Source organism: Phyllopteryx taeniolatus, chromosome 11, assembly GCF_024500385.1.
Source record: "Phyllopteryx taeniolatus isolate TA_2022b chromosome 11, UOR_Ptae_1.2, whole genome shotgun sequence".
Classification (NCBI taxonomy): domain Eukaryota; kingdom Metazoa; phylum Chordata; class Actinopteri; order Syngnathiformes; family Syngnathidae; genus Phyllopteryx; species Phyllopteryx taeniolatus.
Window position 1 is genome coordinate 6,455,981 of NC_084512.1, and position 19,643 is coordinate 6,475,623.

Consider the following 19,643-nt stretch of genomic DNA (forward strand, 5'->3'; position numbering starts at 1 on the left):
CACACCTTCGGGAAATTTAGAGTTTTCAATTAACATACTAGGTATGCTTTTGGAATGTGGGAAGAATCTGGAGTACCCAGCGAAAACCCACCCAAGTACGGTGAGAACATGAAAACCCCACAAAGAGAGGCCGGCTTTGAACTGTAACGAAGATGCGCTAACCAGTCAGCCCACCATACTGCCTCCTCTTACATAGAAAAAGCTTATAACGTTGTTTAATGTCAAAAAACTGCGAGCAATTGTCACCTATGCTCACTTCAACCTCTGAAAATATCAGAAAGATTTTGGATTTAACGGATGTCAAACGTCAAGATTTTCCCACTTATATAGAAAAAGCTCAATGTCGCGTAATGTCACAAAATTGATATGGATATGATATGATAGATTGAACATGATTTGCAAATCATTGTATTCTGTTTTTATTTATGTTTAACACAACGTCCCAACTTCATTGGAATTGGGGTTGTATAATGCATTTTTACAATGCATGATTTTGCTTCTACCCATATGATCAAAACATGTATTATCTGTATTTTGTTTGTTTTTGAAGGAATTATTCTGAAGTTAAGCACTTTATTTGAACACGTAATCATTTTTTTTCATTTACTTGCTCTTATTTTGAAATTCACAGCCCTACTTTTATTTAGTAAATTAGAAGACACACAGTTGTGCTCATATGTTTCATTACCCAGGAAGAATTTGTAAGAAAGAAAACGAAGTACCAGGCGACACACATTTAATTTTATTTTAATGGGATTCAAATTAAACTCTCAAGCATTTCAGAAAAGCATGATCATTAAACAAAACATAACCATAAAGAAATTAATGATGACTGTTGCTCAGTCATCAGTCATATTAAAATAAAATAAAAAAAACAATATTTCACAAATTCTGCCAGGGTATGTAAACTTATGAGCATAACTGTACATGTATGCAGTCATACGTACTGCTGTCATATTGGAATGAAAGTGTAGGCTACACCTTTTTTATAACCACTAGGTGCCGGTGGCATTTTGGAATGAAAGTGTACAGCTTTTTCATAACCACTAGATGGCATCATACATTTATAAAATGTGAACTTTTTTTTCCATTAGCCCCTATACCTATGTACAATGCGCACTATTGACTTGACAATTTTTTGGGGGGACAATGCGCATTATACACGATAAATTACAGTATATGCATGTATAACAGCATAATTTATTAGCTGAAAATATGGTCATTGTGATTTACTGGTATTATTTTAAGGATTTTCAAAAATTACCACATTCTCCTATTCACACACTGTCATTGTGGCATATTGTGGAAGGCGAACAAATCAGTTCACACACAGATGACACAGCAGGAGAGTCAGTATCTTGCTGCAGGGTACTTTGACAAGTCCATAGGAAATCTGGGGATGGAGCTACAACCTCACGAGTTGAGAAATAACCAGGCGTGATTGCACTACTCTGGAAGAATTCCTCCACTGTTTTTACAAATATCATAAAAGTGCATTTTATGGCCCACAGGCCCCATCCAGCCGGTCCAATCCCTGACCAACCGACCCAAACAAGGTCTTTAATGGAGTCAAACTAAAACATAAAATAAGCGTGGTGGTATTTTGTTTTGTTTTGTATTTAAAAAAAAAGTAATTTTCACCTCAAGCCACGACTAGAGGAGATGACACAATACTGATGAAGCCTGTCAGCTCCAATAACATCTTGCTGTATTTTTCAATATTTTATTTTATTTTATTTTTTGCGTCTACTGTATACATTCCCATGGTGGCCCAGTTAGTGGCGCGCTGCAAATGACGTAGCGGAAACAACGGCAGGGAAATGAGGCATTTTGCCGAGCAATATGGGAGGAGCGCGGTTGTAAAAAGCTCACTTGAAATATTATTTTGCATTTCTGTAGCATAAAATAATCATACAATACTTTGTGTGTCAATGAAAACAATAATAAAAATGAACACAAATGACCTCTTTTCAAGGAGCTGTTGCCTGCCAGCAGCTGTTTGGGTGGTCACAAGTAATGTTTACTTTATAATGTACATTATTAGAATGGTTTAGGGGGAACCCAGTAAAGTATGTGTGTGTCTCTGCATTAAAAGGTACCGTAACACCGCAGTAGTGAGAGAAGGTATGTGCGCGCTGGATATTGAAAAACTGAAAGTTTCTTTCGCCCGTCTCATTCACCTCACGGGTTTCAACAGCTCTATTATATACTACGTTTGTGTATATTCACCCACGAGGGGTTGGGAAACGGGGAGACGGAGTTAGTTCGACTCATACATACGTCATAAGGAAGCGATGGACCGCTTTGTTGTAATGCTGAATTCCAGCAGTAGTGGGCACCAGAAATCGCAGATTATAGCTTTAATGTAAAAAGTGAGGCTATTATTTTGAAAGCGCCTCTCTGCGTGTTGCCACATGGAATAACTATAGTTATTTTGTGATTGATTATGTTCAAATGTATATGGGCAGTACAAGCCAGCATAAGCAACAGCTGCATGGCCGAATGCTATGATTTGTTTCCTCATGTTAGCAACATTCTTGTTTCCTGAACGGGCGAGGGAAGAGGGGGGTTTGCGCATATGCTGATATCACATCTAGGAACAGCTAATGAGTTTGCACTTGGTTCTCAAAATGTCAGGACACTTTGAAAATGAAGAAAAAAGTTATGCACGTTTTTTTTTGTGAAGGTTAATTAATTGTGGCGGCACAGTGGTCGACTGGTTAGAGTGTCAGCCTCACAGTTCTGAGGACCCGGGTTCAATCCCCGGCCCCGCCTGTGTGGAGTTTGCATGTTCTCCCCGTGCCTGCGTGGGTTTTCTCCGGGCACTCCGGTTTCCTCCCACATCCCAAAAACATGCATTAATTGGAGACTCTAAATTGCCCGTAGGCATGACTGTGAGTGCGAATGGTTGTTTGTTTGTATGTGCCCTGCGATTGGCTGGCAACCAGTTCAGGGTGTACCCCGCCTCCTGCCCGATGACAGCTGGGATAGGCTCCAGCACGCCCGCGACCCTAGTGAGGAGAAGCGGCTCAGAAAATGGATGGATGGATAATTAATTGTGATATCATGTTAACATGTGTAAAGGTGTAATTTTTATATATTTATGACTGCTTACAATAATTTTTAGGTTAGAATGTTTGCTTGGCCCTCAAAAACCTCATGTCACCCGTTGTAGAAATGTATTACCCATGCCTGTATTAGAAGCTCTGAAATGAAAGAAACTGCAAAATGTAGTGTAACTTTTAGAATGTTTTTTATATATTTTTTTAAGATAAGGCATGGAGTTTAGGGCATTGCATTGCTGGAAAATGATGTACTGCAGTCTGATTGGTTGGTAGGTTGTCATACATATTCTGATGAATCCCTCATGCAGCTCAGTGGACAGCTATAAATTTGGTTCAGTTTTGTTTTGAAAGACCTTGCTAATAGTTTATTCCTTACTGCTCAGTTACAATTTGCATTTGCGTTTTGGTCAGCCCATCTACTGTGGGTGACAATGAGAGAATCAGAATATGTTTTTCTCTTCTGTATACATTACAGCATTTCAAATGTGTTTCACGTGACCTAGCAAAGTAACATAACCTGGATATGTCATCAGCCTACAAATCATTCCATACCAGACCAAAAGGTAAAGGTACTTGATCACAATTACAATGTACCGTATTATCTTTATTAAACCCATTCTAGGGCACTGGGAGGTGCAGGAGGACTGCATCCAGACTTGCGTCACCTCCTTGGTCTAAGAAACTAGCTAGTGATTAACCTCAAATACAAAAAAAAAAAAAAGGATCATTATAAATCAACATGCCAATCTGTAATTTCGAGTGTGCATGTATATAAGAGGCTTGGGAATGCAGAGGGCATATGGTCTGTTAAATCTATGAAGTGTATGACATTAAATTAAAATTTCCTTTAATAATATTCCATGAGCGGCACGGTGGAGAACTGGTTAGAGCGTTATCCTCACAGTTCTGAGGACCCAGGTTCAATCCCCGGCCCCGCCTGTGTGGAGTTTGCATGTTCTCCCCGTGCGGGTTTTCTCCGGGCACTCCGGTTTCCTCCCACATCCCAAAAACATGCATGAATTGGAGACTCTAAATTGCCCGTAGGTGTGAATGCGAGTGCGAATGGTTGTTTGTTTGTATGTGCCCTGCGATTGGCTGGCAACCAGTTCAGGGTGTACCCCGCCTCCTGCCCGATGATAAGCTCCAGCAGGCCCGCGACCCTAGTGAGGAGAAGCGGCCTGTGGGCAGAGGAGGGGGGGTGAGCATACTGTGACAATGCGAGAGATTGCATGATTTCCGAAGATGAAAAACATGGCGGCGCCCCTTGCATAGACTTGGAAAAGCAGCTATTACAAAACTAAATTTCTCTTTTCAGTCTTTTTCCTGCGGATGGTCGCTTCCTTCTTTTCTCTTTTCCCTCACGAGCTTCGCTAGCAGCGGTAACTCGTAGAGAGCCACTTGCGATTTGCGCAGCTACGTCAATGCCAACTCGTCTGTCATGGTGGATCTGAGCCCCCGCGTCGAGCTGCCGCTGAAGTGAAAAAAAGCAGATTCTTCCACTTCAACCGAGGATTTACCTGATTCGACAGAGACACAGACTACTGTCTGTCAACATGATGTTGTCAGCGGAACTACAAACTCTTCGACTGGAATATAAAATCATGAAAGAAACTACGCTGGATATTCAATCACGAAGCATGCGCGACAATCTCATTATCTCGGGCATTTCAGAAAATGCACCAAAAGACCCCGAAGTGCAGATTAAAAAGTTTATGATGTCCGCGCTCAAGATACAGCAAGATACAGTCGACAGGATTACCTTTCACCGTGTTCATCGATTGGGAGGCCAGGAAACCGACCACATCCCATCATTGCAAAGTTTTAACACTTTCAGCAAAAAGTGTTTGTGAAATCAGAAATGAACTTCATTTGGAATGAACGACCAGTTCCCCAAGGAAATCAACGACAGACATGAAATCCTGTACCCGTTGATGAAGAATCATCATGAGAAAGGCAAACGAGTGTGGCTAGTTGTCGAGAAGCTATATGTCGACGGCCAACTGTTCGTGATGCCAACGTCACGCTCTGCCTCTTCTAGATAAATACTTCTTTTTATCTGTCGTCTTTATGAATTGTCAAAAGTGTAATGTTCTTTCCACTTTTGCTTAGATAAACAAACAAAAAAACGGAATCAGCATGCCACCAGCATTAATACTCACTCCTATCTGTCTGCTTTCCTGCTCTGCTTGTTTCCACACACACTAAATACACAAGCCGTTCAAAACTCTTCTTGCGCACTACAAACAACCACCACACACCATATTATCCCCTTGTCACTGTATGTTTTCTATGTTCAGTGTTTGTTCGTTACCCTGGCTTTGCTGTACTTAAATATAGCATTAAATAACATTTGTCAACATATTACCAAAAAATCTCCTGAAAACTGTCAAAAAAACAACAACAAAGAATACATACTACCAAATCTATTTAAAATTATGATACACACACCCAATATGTGTCACACTTAACTTTTGTGTCATGGAATGTCAATGGCATTGGATTGCAGGCAAAGAGAATTAAGATTATGGATTATATCACTAAACAGAAATACTGTACTGTATACTTAATTGATCAGTGTATGTTGCAGGTTGGAGACAACGCTCGTAATTCCCTGTTATGCCTGGCTGGAAGTCGGTACACCATGGCGAACACCAAAATACCGGTAGTATAATCTCATCTTTGTTTCATTATCTTTTCCATACTTGCAGTAATATACTCAAATGCTAATGTACAGCAACAGAACTAAAACAACTCTATCAGTCATAGTGTTACACTTCTCATTCTCAACATTGCCTCATTATTCTATCACTATTGCATTCCCAGGTAGATTATGCCTAATTTCCTGGTTAATTAGTCAAATCGAGTGAACTCATTTCACTCTGACGCCACCTTTAAATTTCAAAGCATAGCAGCCAGATTGTATGATGCTTAGTTACTGGATAAAATGACGGTCTTATCTGCTCCCTTATCACTCCACTCTTGTTGTCGTCGCCACGGTAACGAGTGTATCCGGTCGCATTTGAGTTGACAAGATAAACCCCAATGATCGTAAAAAACGGGTTGCGGTGGTATTGGAATACAAGATTTTTTTGCAGTAGTCTGACAGTGCAATCGTGAAAGAGCAAATTTGTCTTGTAGTCTGAGACAGGCAACATGTAATGCCGGGCATTACATGTTGCCTGTCTCAGACGTTTTGTTTTTTTTTCCCCCCAATAACTTCATTGGTTGTCAGATATTTACAGTACTACGTCAAAAGACACGCGACAAGGCTAAAAATAAACTAGCTTTTGAATTCAAATATACTGTGCATCGGCGAATTATGACATTAAAGCCGATCAGCATAAAATGCGAAATATCGGCCAATACCGATCAGCCCGATAAAATCGGTGAAAAGTCTACTTATCATTTATAATAACATGGGCAATTTCATGAAAGTCAAATGTGTGTTAGCTCTTTTAAAGTTAAGTTTGCACAATAGCATGAGACAGGTAGCGATTTAAGTGTACAACACCTTGTTTTCTTCTCATCCAAGCAAACCTGGGGAGCTTGAAAGGCATTAAATGATTTTAAAAAGTTACAGAAACATTTGTGTGGCCTCGTTTTTTATTTATTTATTATTTTTATTTTTTTATCTGAATCATTCTGTTATCAAATGACTGATAATTCTGTTATCAAATTACTATAACTACAAAAACAAACAATCTACTCCATCTGTGGGTTTTACTAGTCCCATCACAACCGTTAGCATACAAGAAGAGCAAAAAAGAAATTTCACAGGCCATAGTAATGAAAAATTACCTGTGCTTTTTTATTCTCCTCAGTGTTTTTCTTTTAAATATTTAGCTCTTTTAACAAAGAGATCGTACAAAATTGCTGCATCAGATCAGCAACAAAAGCTAAGGCATTTATCCACTTGTGCATTTTACATAGAATCAAGCAATGCAGTATTTTACTGTCTACATTTTCCCACAGAAACTCAGCACCCTGAAATCAGATAATTAAATGTATGACAAAAACTGTGTCACCATCTGGTGAGACGGATGAAATAAGTCAAGATAGTGACAACTGTTTTCAACACAACAGGGTGGGAGAAGTGACTTAGACTTAACTTAAACTTTACACCCCACTGCAGCATTGCAGTAGACAGACAGGTGGCATCCCGCATCTGTTACAGCTCTGATAATACCAGGTCAACTTGTTCATCCCCATTATGTTTCTGTGCCTCTTATACAGAGAAGTGAAATTGGGAAAATACCTTTTTTATAGGGAGTGTAAAAGGGGCATTTTTTTTTTTTTTTACATCTGACCTATAATTGTGGATTAAAGAATATTGCCTTACCCTTAATAAGCAAATCTACAAAAACCCAAAAAATTTTAAAACTAGGTCTAGGACGAATGTATTCGCTATTCAAATCAATTCACGAATTCCAGTGAAAAAGATAATATCAAATTAAATTTTTGCATTTGATTGGAAGGGAATGAACTCACGTATCTTATTCTGACAGGAGCTGGAATGAATTAAGTCATCTGGCCACGCACTTGTTTACTTCTGGCGCGTTTGACTTACTGCGCATCCACAGTTGTACGGCATCCGCTGTAAAGACCTCTTTATACTCCCGCACTCGCCCGCATTGCATCACGTGACCAACGAATTGGTCCGCGCGGCCCCTCTACGTAGCTTGACGTGCATACAGCAAAAAGTTTGCTGCACATAGAACACCACGGCGATCATCTCTCATGATTGGTCCGTTTTAGTCACATGCTGTGATGACGTACTCAGCGTGCCCCTTGGTTCTACATACCATCTACGCCGCCGCCTTCTTGATCAATTTTGCAGCATAATTAAACGTATCATCAGTTCATCTAGGTCAGGGGTGGCCAACTAGTCAGAGACTAAGAGCCACTTTTTTTCCTGTGTTACTGCAAAGAGCCACATACACGGGTACACATGAACATCATCTTTTAATCATGTATGCACGCATACACAGACCTCTGCTCAGCCAGATCTAATGAAAATAACCACACCAACATGATAATATCAGTAATTTTCAACAGTTAACATTTTGTCTCACACACACAAACTCTCAGTTCAAGCAAGTCCACAAACAATAAAAGAATAATTTTCAATAACATCTTTCTCTTACTATGCTGCTTAGTGAGACTTCTGGCATTCCTTATCTTGAACAATCCTCTTCAAATCTGGCTTGTATTCTGTTGTTGCCACTCTAAGCAATTCTTTCAAATGAGTGTCAGTCAGAAGAGATCGATGCTTTGATTTCACATGTTTCAGGGTAGAAAACACAGACTCGCAGACGTACGTTGACCCAAACATGGACAGTATCTTAAGCGCAGCTCGTTTGATGTTGGGGCATTTTTCAATTGGCACACTTTTCCAGAACTCAACGGTCCCTTCCCTTAAAACAGTTTTCAGTTGATCCTCCTCACAAAGGTCGATCATCTCCAACTCAGCCGCAGCCTCATCTGTGACGAGCGGGGCTTTCAAACAGTCTGGCTTCCAAGCCAGCTGATATGATGCAAGCGTTACGGTCTCTGAGTGTTTTGTAATTTTTTTGAAAAACTGCACCTGCTTTTCAAAGCGACCAACTTGTTCTTGCGAAGTTCAGTCCCTTTTGGAAATTCCTGTTCGATGTTAGGGTGGAGTGAGCTGAAGATTTGAAGCTTTGAAATGCGCTAATGCTGCGTGACATATAAGGCAGATCGGCTTGCCATTACGTTTAACAAAAAAATATAAACTCTCCCACTCTGGCAAAAACGTCCTGTGTTCTTCTTCATATTTTCGTTTGGATGTGCTTTTTTTCCCTGCCATTTCAAGAGGTAACTTGTCGGAAATTGTTTACAACACAAATGATGTCACACCAAAGATTCTCTCGTCGCTCGTTTGACGTCACTCAAACAGGCTTACATGGTCAGTGTGCCATCTAGCTGTAGGGGAGTGAATGACAGCGCCAGCCAAGAATTTTTGACGCATGTCATGTTACAGCTCCTGAAGAGCCGCATGAAACTAGTTAAAGAGCCGCATGAGGCTCGCGAGCCGCGGGTTGGCCACCCCTGATCTAGGTCAATTGGTTCTAGCAGACACTGTTCCATGGTCACCATTGTTGTTGCTTTGTTCCTTGTTACTGAAAGGAAATTAAAAACGGCTACCAGAAATGGCCCAAAAAAATGCAGAGGAAACTCCACCCCGTGGTCTCCGAGCCAATACCAGCCGAAGCGACACCCCCGATTTGGAGGTGAACTGCAGTACATTTTCAAAACTGTGCGCGAGGGTTGCGCTAGAGTATAAAGGCAAACTGCGCACGGGACAACCGCAGTGACGTCAACGGGGTCACCGCCCGCGCGAGTATAAAGAAGCCTTAAGCCCTGATGTATAATACGTAATGGCTAATTGAAACAGGATGTGGCAAAGAAAATTTTGTTCACATTCGCCACACTAGCGAATCAAAATTGTATATTCAAAAGCCCATTTAAAGCTCATTCTGCCGTGTGTGAACGGTGTTAGTGGTTTAGTTTTTTTCCCCAACTTCGTAAAATGCTTAAAATCTGCCTTCGAGCCGCTGCTGGCTATCAGCAGTCAGGCTCACAAGCTTTCCCAGCTGCAGGTAGTGGAGCATCAACCAAGACAAGAGCCGTTGCTGCTTGGCGTCGAAATAAAGCATGCGTATTTATTACCGCAATGTACATTTGAAGTGTCAGTAGTCAATGTGTCCTGCAATTCACATTAGTTCTTACAGCTAGTTCTCTGCCTTCTTCATCAATGCAACAAGCCACTAATGCCACTTTGGTCGTCATGCCAAGCGGCAGCGGCACTGGCTCGAACCAGGGCGTAACTAGCTTGTCATTTGGGGGCCCAAGACAAACATACTGTAGTCACGCCCCCCTTATGTAATTCAGACCACTTTGTCATGGTTTTTCAAATCATCCATCCATCCATCCATCCATCCATTTTCTGAGCCGCTTCTCCTCACAAGGGTCGCGGGCGTGCTGGAGCTATCATCGGGCAGGAGGCGGGGTACACCCTGAACTGATTGCCAGCCAATCGCAGGGCACATACAAAGAAACAACCATTCGCACTCACATTCACACCTACGGGCAATTTAGAGTTGTCAATTAACCTACCATGCATGTTTTTGGGATGTGGGAGGAAACCGAAGTGCGCAGAGAAAACCAACACAGGCACGGGGAGAACATGCAAACACCACACAGGCGGTGCCGGGGATTGAACCCCGGTCCTCAGAACTGTGAGGCAGACGCTCTAACCAGTCGTTCACCGTGTCGCCTTTTTTAAAAATCAATTACAATTATCTGACAGCTAAAGTTAGCCTACTAATATTTACCACCAACGATTTAGAATTTTAAAAAAAATGTATTTAAGAAAATTCTAAATAAAGTCCTGAAGATCTTTCTGAGGGTTATCCAATAAGGGAATCGTGTCAACACTTTTACTTTAAAATGTAATATAGTTTACAAGACAAACATATAGTTTACGTATATAGTTTTATTTGAACTGCTTTTATATGCACAGCTTGGTGATGAAAACCGCCACTCGTGTCATTCTCCACTATCTCTTAATTCACTGACAGCACTCACTGAGAGCAGTGCTACTGCTACTGACAAGAGCATCATTATACAGTATTACATTTTTACAAGGCCTGAAGTTAAATCAATAAGTCACTATTCTACTGCAGGGTCCAACATTAACGGTGGCCCGGTGCCCCTGTGCCCCAGGGCCACTACGCTGCTGTCTAGGGCCATCACTTAAGTATAGACGCTGGCCCGCTTGGGCCAATAACGAATTCAACAAAATCACCCAGAAGCGAATTTTCAGTTGTAGACTGAAATACTTTTATCACCGAAACATCCCATCCGAGACAGGATGTGATGACGTAAGGAAAAACTGCGATTGGCATACACGTGACTGGATAAACGAGCACGAATTAGCCTCAAGTCGAGAGCCGAAGCTAACGAAACTAAGGCTGCTAGAGTCATACGAGCGGCAGCAGAACAACGGAATGGCAGCGAGGGACAAGGGCAGCGGCTCAAAGCAAAACTTCATCAGCAGATTATTATGTCCAATAATATGTGTAAAACGACTTTGTGCTAACGAGGACTTTATTCATCAAAATTGAAAGGCAAGACCCACAAACCATAACCATGACACTTTATGGCACTGTCGTAACACTGTGTCTACTGTGTAACACTGTCGGACCTGTGGCACGATACGGCATATGGCCTGTGTGTGTGAATCATAAATATCGTAAAAACATGGCTATTTATCTCGATGGAGTAAATAGCCAAAAATGTCTTAACATGAAAACGGTCAAAGGCGGTAAAAGGTTTGGGAAATGCTGGCTTTATATATAAAAAAAATATTGTATATTGCGCATTATTTTTATGTACTGGTATTAATTTATTTCAAGGATAGCCCCTTGGGATGAATCAAATTATTAAGAGAGTCCTTTCAACACAGACATAATCACCAATTTATGAATTAATAAAGGTAACTCATAACGCACACACACACCTCCACACACATGCTGATTTATTAAAAAAGAAAAACTGAAATATCACACACCCATAATTATTCAGACCCTTTGCTGTGACACTCATATATTTAACTCGGGTGCTGTCCATTTCTCCAGATCATCCTTAAAATGGATCTCTACCTTCATTGGAGTCCAGCTGTGTTTGATTATACTGATTGGACCTGATCAGGAAAGCCACACACCTGTCTATATAAAGACCTTACAGCTCACAGTGCATGTCAGAGCAAATGAGAATCATGAGGTCAAAGGAACTGCCTGAAGAGCTCAGAGACAGAATTGTGGCAAGGTACAGATCTGGCCAAGGTTACATAAAACATTCTGCTGCACTTAAGGTTCCCAAGAGCACAGTGGCCTCCATAATCCTGAAATGGAAGACGTTTGGGACGATCAGAACCCTTTCTAGAGCTGGCCGTCCAGCCAAACTAAGCAATTGGGGGAGAAGAGCCTTGGTGAGAGAGGTAAAGAAGAACGCAAAGATCACTGTGGCTGACCTCCAGAGATGCAGTCGGGAGATGGGAGAAAGTTCTAGAAAGTCAACCATCACTGCAGCCCTCCACCAGTCGAGGCTTTATGCCAGAGTGGCCTGACGGAAGCCTCTCCTCAGTGCAAGACACATGGAGTTTGCTACAAAAAAAATCCTAAAGGTCTCCAAGATGGTGATAAATAAGATTCACTGGTCTGATGAGACCAAGATAGAAATTGTTGGCCTTAATTCTAAGTGGCATGTGTGGAGAAAACCAGGCACTGCTCATCACCTGTCCAATACAGTCCCAACAGTGAAGCATGGTGCTGGCAGCATCATGCTGTGGGGGTGTTTTTCTGCTGCAGGGACAGAGAGACTGGTTGCAATCGAAGAAAAGATGAACGTGGCCAAGTACAGGGATATCCTGGACGAAAACCTTATCCAGAGTGCACAGAACCTCAGACTGGGCCGAAGATTCACCTTCAAAAAAGACAATGACCCAAAGCACACAGTTAAAATACCAAAGGAGTGGCTTCAGAACAACTCTGTGACATAAACTGCGTGACTCCCTTACTTAAACCCAGTTGAGCATCTCTGGAAAGACCTGAAAATGGCTGCCCAACAACGTTCACCATCCAACCTAACAGAACTGGAGAGGAACTGCAAAGAGGAATGGCAGATGATCCCCAAATCCAGGTGTGAAAAACTTGTTGCATCATTCCCAAAAAGACTCATGCCTGTATTAGTTCAAAAGGATGCTTCAAATAAATACTGAGCAAAGGGTCTGAATACTTATGGCTGTGTGATATTTCAGTTTTTCTTTTTTAATAAATCTGCAAAGATTTCAACAACTCAGGTTTTTTTGTCAATATGGGGTGCTGTGTGTACATTAAAGTGGAAAAAAATTAACTTGTCTTCCACTGAGACAAGAATCTCCGCGGAACGAAATGTCCCATGAAGAGGAGCTGCACGAATGTTCATGGCAGATGAACTGGATAAAATTTATGCAAGATTCAACACATCGTGGCAGATGATTGACGAGCGCTACCGCTAACTAGCAGCTCAGCTAACTAGCTGGTACAGACATGATGTTGCCAGCCAGCATGGAGTACACATTTTTCAGCACAGAGACCTCTGGGCTTGAGACTGAGACCAAAGTGGTCGCATATGCGACCCTTTTTTTTGTGTGTATGCATCTAAATGTCATGTGGTCGCACTTTCGCGAGTGCATGTTTGAATGCTCCCTTAACACCGTATCACTATATAAGACACGACGGTTGAAAGTCGCCAACTTTTTCAATGCTTTAGTCAATCTCCTCGACCTGCACGCTCTCCTTTCTGAAGAAAGAGCACCTTCTTGTTATTATAAACAGCCAACGGGAGCGCATACGCTGAAAAGGGCGCAGATACTACTGATACCCACTCAGATTCATAATGACATGACATCAACCCGTCCACTCCACTTTTTTAATCACCCCCCCTTCCTGAAGTCGGATCTCCAACTCGGCAAGGGAGACCAATCTTACAAGCCTGACGTGGAACTCATAGTATCTGCTTCGCACGTAAAAATCTACCTGTATAGTTACATGTTTTGCTGTACGTTTTGTGTGTACGCTGAGAAGCGCTGGGAGCACACAACCCTGGCTTTACATGCCACGAGCTTTACAAATTCAGACTCTCAGAGAAAATTGGACACGTCGTCACCGCATCACATCATGAGTCTCACTATCCACACTCTAAAACATGAGGTGTTTGCTCAACTTAAAACAAAGTAACAATTTACACACTGTACTCAGATATTTGTAAAGTTATCTCTACTTAGATAAGTCCAGATAACACTAGCTGTATTTAAATACCTTCAAAATATCTGTTGTATTGTTCAGTTTTTTATACATAAAAACATTTTTATGCTGTATGCACGATAGCGAAATCCTAATAATACTACTTCTGTTATTTAATAAGTTTATTATTATTAATTAAATATTATCATTATTATTAATTAATGATTATTATAATCGGCGGCACAGTGGCCGACTGGTTAGAGCGTCAGCCTCACAGTTCTGAGGAGCGGGGTTCAATCCCCGGTCCCGCCTGTGTGGAGTTTGCATGTTCTCCCCGTGCCTGCGTGGGTTTTCTCCGGGCACTCCGGTTTCCTCCCACATCCCAAAAACATGCATTAATTGGAGACTCTAAATTGCCCGTAGGCTGGCTGGCAACCCGTTCAGGGTCTACCCCGCCTCCTGCCCGATGACAGCTGGGATAGGCTCCAGCACGCCCGCGACCCTAGTGAGGAGAAGCGGCTCAGAAAATGGATGGATGGATGGATTATTATAATTATTATTAATCCAATTCATCGAAAAAATAATTTTTGATTTTTAGAATAATCGTTACTTCCAGCCCTAAACAGGAGTGAATCAATTTATATAGACAAGCATAATGTTGCATCTATCTACAAATTTAGTAAAATAATATGACGATATAACAAGATGTTAAACAAGCACTATCGGGCTTCCCACAGCTCCACGAGCTGGTCCTCCATTTCTGAGGTTTACCGGACTTTGTACTTCTGGTGTGTGAACCGTATTATTTTACTGATATGCTTATATTTTAAAGGACTTATTTTACAGGGTACCGGATATAATGTGCCAATGTTTCCAGAGTGTTGCCGAAGGGACCAGAAGTGGGTGTGTTTTAGAATGGTGACAGCGTCAATATCGCCTTGCTTAAGAAAATACTTCTTGCCGTCTGGTGAACCCACTTATACAAAATACGACAACGGGTAGTACATGTTTATTTTTATTTTCAGCCGCTTCCGTGTTCCCTAGTCAGGTGACAGGTTGCTCCTTTGGCTACATTCCATTTCACAACACAATTCACAGAGTCATAACTCGGGATAGTCGTCTTTCCCCACACACCAAGATTTTTGCCCGTAAATATTGAACATTTTTTCATATTTAAGCTCCGACCAGTTTCGGACCCAATTCTTCTTCTTCTTCTTTTCCTTTCGGCTTGTCCCGTTAGGGGTCGCCACAGCGCGTCATCCTTTTCCATGTAAGCCTATCTCCTGCATCCTCCTCTCGAACACCAACTGCCATCATGTCTTCCCTCACGACATCCATCAAACTTCTCTTTGGTCTTCCTCTAGCTCTCTTGCCTGGCAGCTCCATCCTCATCATCCTTCTACAAATTCACTCTTAACACACCTCAGACCAAATCTTATAGAATAATTTCATAAGATATAAAATAGTCTGGAATTTGTCGTCCTTGGTTCGGAAGGGGCAAAATCAGGACAAAAACAGCCCGATTATCTTTATGTTTGCACCAGCCTTAGGGATTAGGGTATCACATGACACTTCTCATGAGCGTACCTAAATTTAGAATCCAAGTCCACAAAGACTTCATTCAACTGTTACTTAAGGGGTACCAACACACTCAAAGCTATAAATGGAACCAGAAGAACGCGCGCACACATACACCTGCGCACGAACACGCACACACTCACTCACTCACTCACTGAAAGAACACACACAAACTCATGGAAATTTTGGCTGAGTCTGTTCAAAGTCTGGGGGAGACAAATCCATGAGACATTCAAAGCTCAGTCGAGAGGCAAGGTATTTATAGTCCAGAGAGGGAGAACTCTGACATCGTGTAACAAAAGGGAGACACATTGCTAACACAACACTGAAACTGACACTTTGAGAAATTCCACTGTTTACTATGATTTTGTGCAATTGGGTTACTAAGCTCCAGGTGAAGAAAGAAGCAGGCAAAAGTCCAAGTGAATATAGAACATTCAGTGCTTGTTGCAAACACTCAAAGACAAAGCAATTTTAACACAGACTGACACGTCAACATGGATTTTAAATATACAGTGGAACCACTGAAATCAAACACAATCCATCACAAAAAGCTGGCCGAAGCTATTTTTGTTAACATTGAAGGTTATCCATTCATCCATACATTTTCCATACAACTCATCCTCACAAGGGTCGCAGACTTGCTGGAGCCTATCCCAGCTGACTCTGGGCAAGAGGAGGGGTACACCCTGAACCGGTCGCCAGCCAATCGCAGGGCACATATAAACAAACAACCATTCGCACTCACATTCACTCGTATGGGCAATTTAGAGTCTTCAGTTAACCTACCATGCATGTTTTTGGGATGTGGGAGGAAACTGGAGTACCCTGAGAAAACCCAATTGAAAGTTATGGAAATAATAACTGTCGCCATCAGAAAACTTTATTAACCATACATACATTGCTTTTTGTTGTACTATATCATTCATACGAGTGTTAAAAGAAGTTAACCACTAGTGAGGGGCCCTTGACTACATTCCGTCATCAACTATGGGAAAAAAATTACAATTTTTGTGTTAGTATGTTTTAAATTAACAATTTAGGTTAGTATTTTTGAATTGTTTTATTGGGGTGAGAGAATATCTTTCGTAATGTTTTGAATGTCATCTCACAGAGAGGAAGGACTCCGTCGTCGAACATCATGTCAGTTTGAAGTCCGAAGTTTTGCGTTACGTTTTGTGAGGTGTGACGTTATTTGGATGTAGCTCAACTTCCCAAAGCATGCATGTTGCTTGTTAGACCATAAACAAGTGAGAATGAATCAACAGTGGCTCTGTTTGTTGCATTCATTTTGCCTAAGTTGCTTCAAAACACAATGATGTCAACGTCACAAGGGTGTGAAATCAATAACCTAAGCTATAAAATTTTAAAACGATAACAAATAATGTAACACAGTGGAACCTCGGTTCACAAACGCCCCTGTTTAAGAACAAATTAGAGTATGGACAAAATCTTCAGACAACTATTGCTGCCGTTCACGGACTACGTATGATATGCTTCAGTTTGCAAACAGCATTTACGCAAAACATCCAGGAAAAAGAAAGGAACAAACTCTTTGGAACAAATTGAATTCGTGAACCGTGGTTCCACTATACAAGGGTAAAAATAAAACACCCAACTCTTAATATAAAGGTTAAAACAATAAAACAGAGTCTTATCAATGCAGCTCACAAAACCAAAGAAAACGCAACACGCATTGGCCGAGGAAAATTCTTTTACACTCTGCACTGAGTTCTTGTGGGGACATCACATGGCATCATGCATGGCAGTTTGCATCCTCACGTTTTATGCGAATTTAGATGGATATGTCGATTAAATTCAGAATTTGAAGACTGTAGAGGTTTCACCGGAATGCCAAATCTCGAGACAAACCACACAACTGTTCTCTCCAGAAACCCCACGTGAAAAATGAAAAGCCATTTCACTTTTAGATCTTTAGATCTTAGTCAAAAAAAAAAAAAAATACAGTATGACGCTTGTATACGATTTTTTGTGTTGGGGGGGAATAATAATTGTCACCCTTTGATAAGGTTTTGTTTGTGCTGGGCTTGTGTTGATCATTGTTAATCTCCAGTCTCACTGACATCCAAATCATTTCCACACACAGACATTACATGAGAGAGAAAGTGGGCTATGGCAAACATACAACAGGAAACCGTGAACATAAGGAGCCAGTGAGCGTGTTTGTGGCAACGATGACAGCCTCGCGTGTTTATGCGCGAGACTGTTGCAGTTTAGGCTACCGCGGGCGACTTGAAACGCGCGGGTCGTGACGAGCTGAAATGCTCCAACAGATCAATAAATACGAAATAAAACGTCAAACAAAACAAGGGCGTACACAACGCCGAGGGTAGCTGAAGGGAAACGTACGAACGGAGGAACTCACATCCTCGAACAGGGATCCGACGTTGGCTGTCACCAGCAGTATTCCCGTGCCTTGCGCTGTTGTCAGCTTTCCAGCCATGATATCTCTCGCAGGTGGGTCGAGGACTGGATGGCGAACTTCACAGGTGTAAAAAAAAAAAAATTTTTAAATAAAAAAAAAAGATAATAAATAAATACAAAATAAAAATATGCAGGCGAATGTCTCAGAGAGCAGTTTAAAACACGGGGAATTCGCGAGTGAAGCCGGGGCTGAGGTGGCTCGGCTGGAGCATATTTTTCAGCAGTTGGCCGTTCATCTACCGGGAGTTGCTTTGCAGTCCAAGGTCCGCTGGAGACTGTGGTTGGCGTGCCTCTTCTCGCGCTACTTTCTCTCCTCCATCGTAAAACTTTCCCTTTTCGTCCACGGCAAGCGCCCGTGGGCTGTGGTTCGCTTCTTCCTTGCTTGGAACAGTAAAGTGGAAGCGTCCCTCGTGAAGCACGACTCTAACCGGGACCATTGCCTTCAATGTTCTCTGACGATAGGCTGGAGTCCCGCACTGCTGTGACGTCACGGTGCCAATCGGAAACGCGCTGGCTCTCTTAAAGGGCCAGCGCACTATAAACAACGCTGTTGCCCTTCTAATGCAGGTCTCTGGCTTGTTGTTGAGATTGCTGGCCTGCTCAACTTATAGTATGTAACTTTGAAGGGACCTTAGTTGAATCCATCCATCCATTTTCCATACTAGGGTCACGGGCGTGCTGGAACCTATCCCGGCTATCTTCGGGCGAGAGGCGGGGTATACCCTCAGCTGGTCGCCAGCCAATCGCAGGGCACATAGAAACAAACAACCATTCGCACTCACATTCACACCTACGGGCAATTTAGAGTCTTCAAATAACCTACCAGGCGAGGGATTCAAACCACTGCCTTAAAATCCCGGCTCCATCTGTGTGGAGTTTGCATGTTTTCCCCGTGCCTGCGTGGGTTTTCTCCGCGTGCTCCGGTTTCCTCCCAAATCCCCAAAACATGCGTGATAGGTTGATTGAAGACTCTAAATTGCCCATAGGTGTGAATGTGAGAGTGAATGGTTGTTTATTTATACGTGCCCTGCAATTGGCTGACGACCAGTTGCAGCCAATTGCAGCCAATTGGCTGCAATTGGCTGACAACCTCGCCTCTCACCCAAAAATACCTGGGATAGGCTCCAGTGCGCCCGCGATCCTTATGAGGATAAAGCGGTACAGAAAATGGATGGATGGATATATATATATATATAGAGAGAGAGAGAGAGAGAGAGAGAGAGAGAAATAGAAAGAGAGATGTAATAAAACATCTTTAAAAGATTATTTCTATTTCTGTTATGGAATGGATGAGTAGTTTCTTAATCTAGATTAAATGCATTGTGATAAACATCCTTTTACACTTGTAAAAAATGTTAGAATATAGCACTTACATACAAAATGTGCAATGGAGGTCACAGCTTCGTGGATTGCATTCCTTCTTTTTCTTTGATGTCATTATTCTAAATCTGAACAAAATGGAGGTCGACCTGACCTAGAATGGATTGTGTGCGCTTTTGAAGTGCCACAGTACAATGCCTCGACAGTATAGTGAGTTGATGTTTACTGCATTGACTTGACAATTTTACCCCTAAAGTATGCTTTACTATTCATTTTCGTCAATGTTCATTCCAATTAAGCAAGCCAACAGTTGAGTCACTGAGTTTTGGAGCATGAAATACTCACTGTTATCAGTCCCATCACGTTTTGAGTGTGAAACCCACCATGTGGCGTCATTTAAATATCATCAGACATGCTTTTCAAGCAG

At 41.8% G+C, this 19,643-nt stretch overlaps 1 protein-coding gene across 4 annotated transcripts in view; it reads right to left on the reverse strand.

The window, feature by feature from the left end:
- LOC133485533 (inositol polyphosphate-5-phosphatase A-like) overlaps positions 1–18,387 on the reverse strand; it is a 211,900-nt gene extending 193,513 nt beyond the window's left edge. For 2 of the 4 annotated variants that reach the window (XM_061789372.1, XM_061789370.1), the window contains exon 1: positions 17,838–18,387. In XM_061789372.1, coding sequence (XP_061645356.1) covers positions 17,838–17,915 — 78 coding nt within the window. In that variant the 5' untranslated portion in view covers positions 17,916–18,387. The remainder of the gene's footprint in view (positions 1–17,837) is intronic. The other 2 variants (XM_061789369.1, XM_061789371.1) reach the window with 2 other exon arrangements.
- Between the last annotated feature and the right edge of the window lie 1,256 nt (positions 18,388–19,643).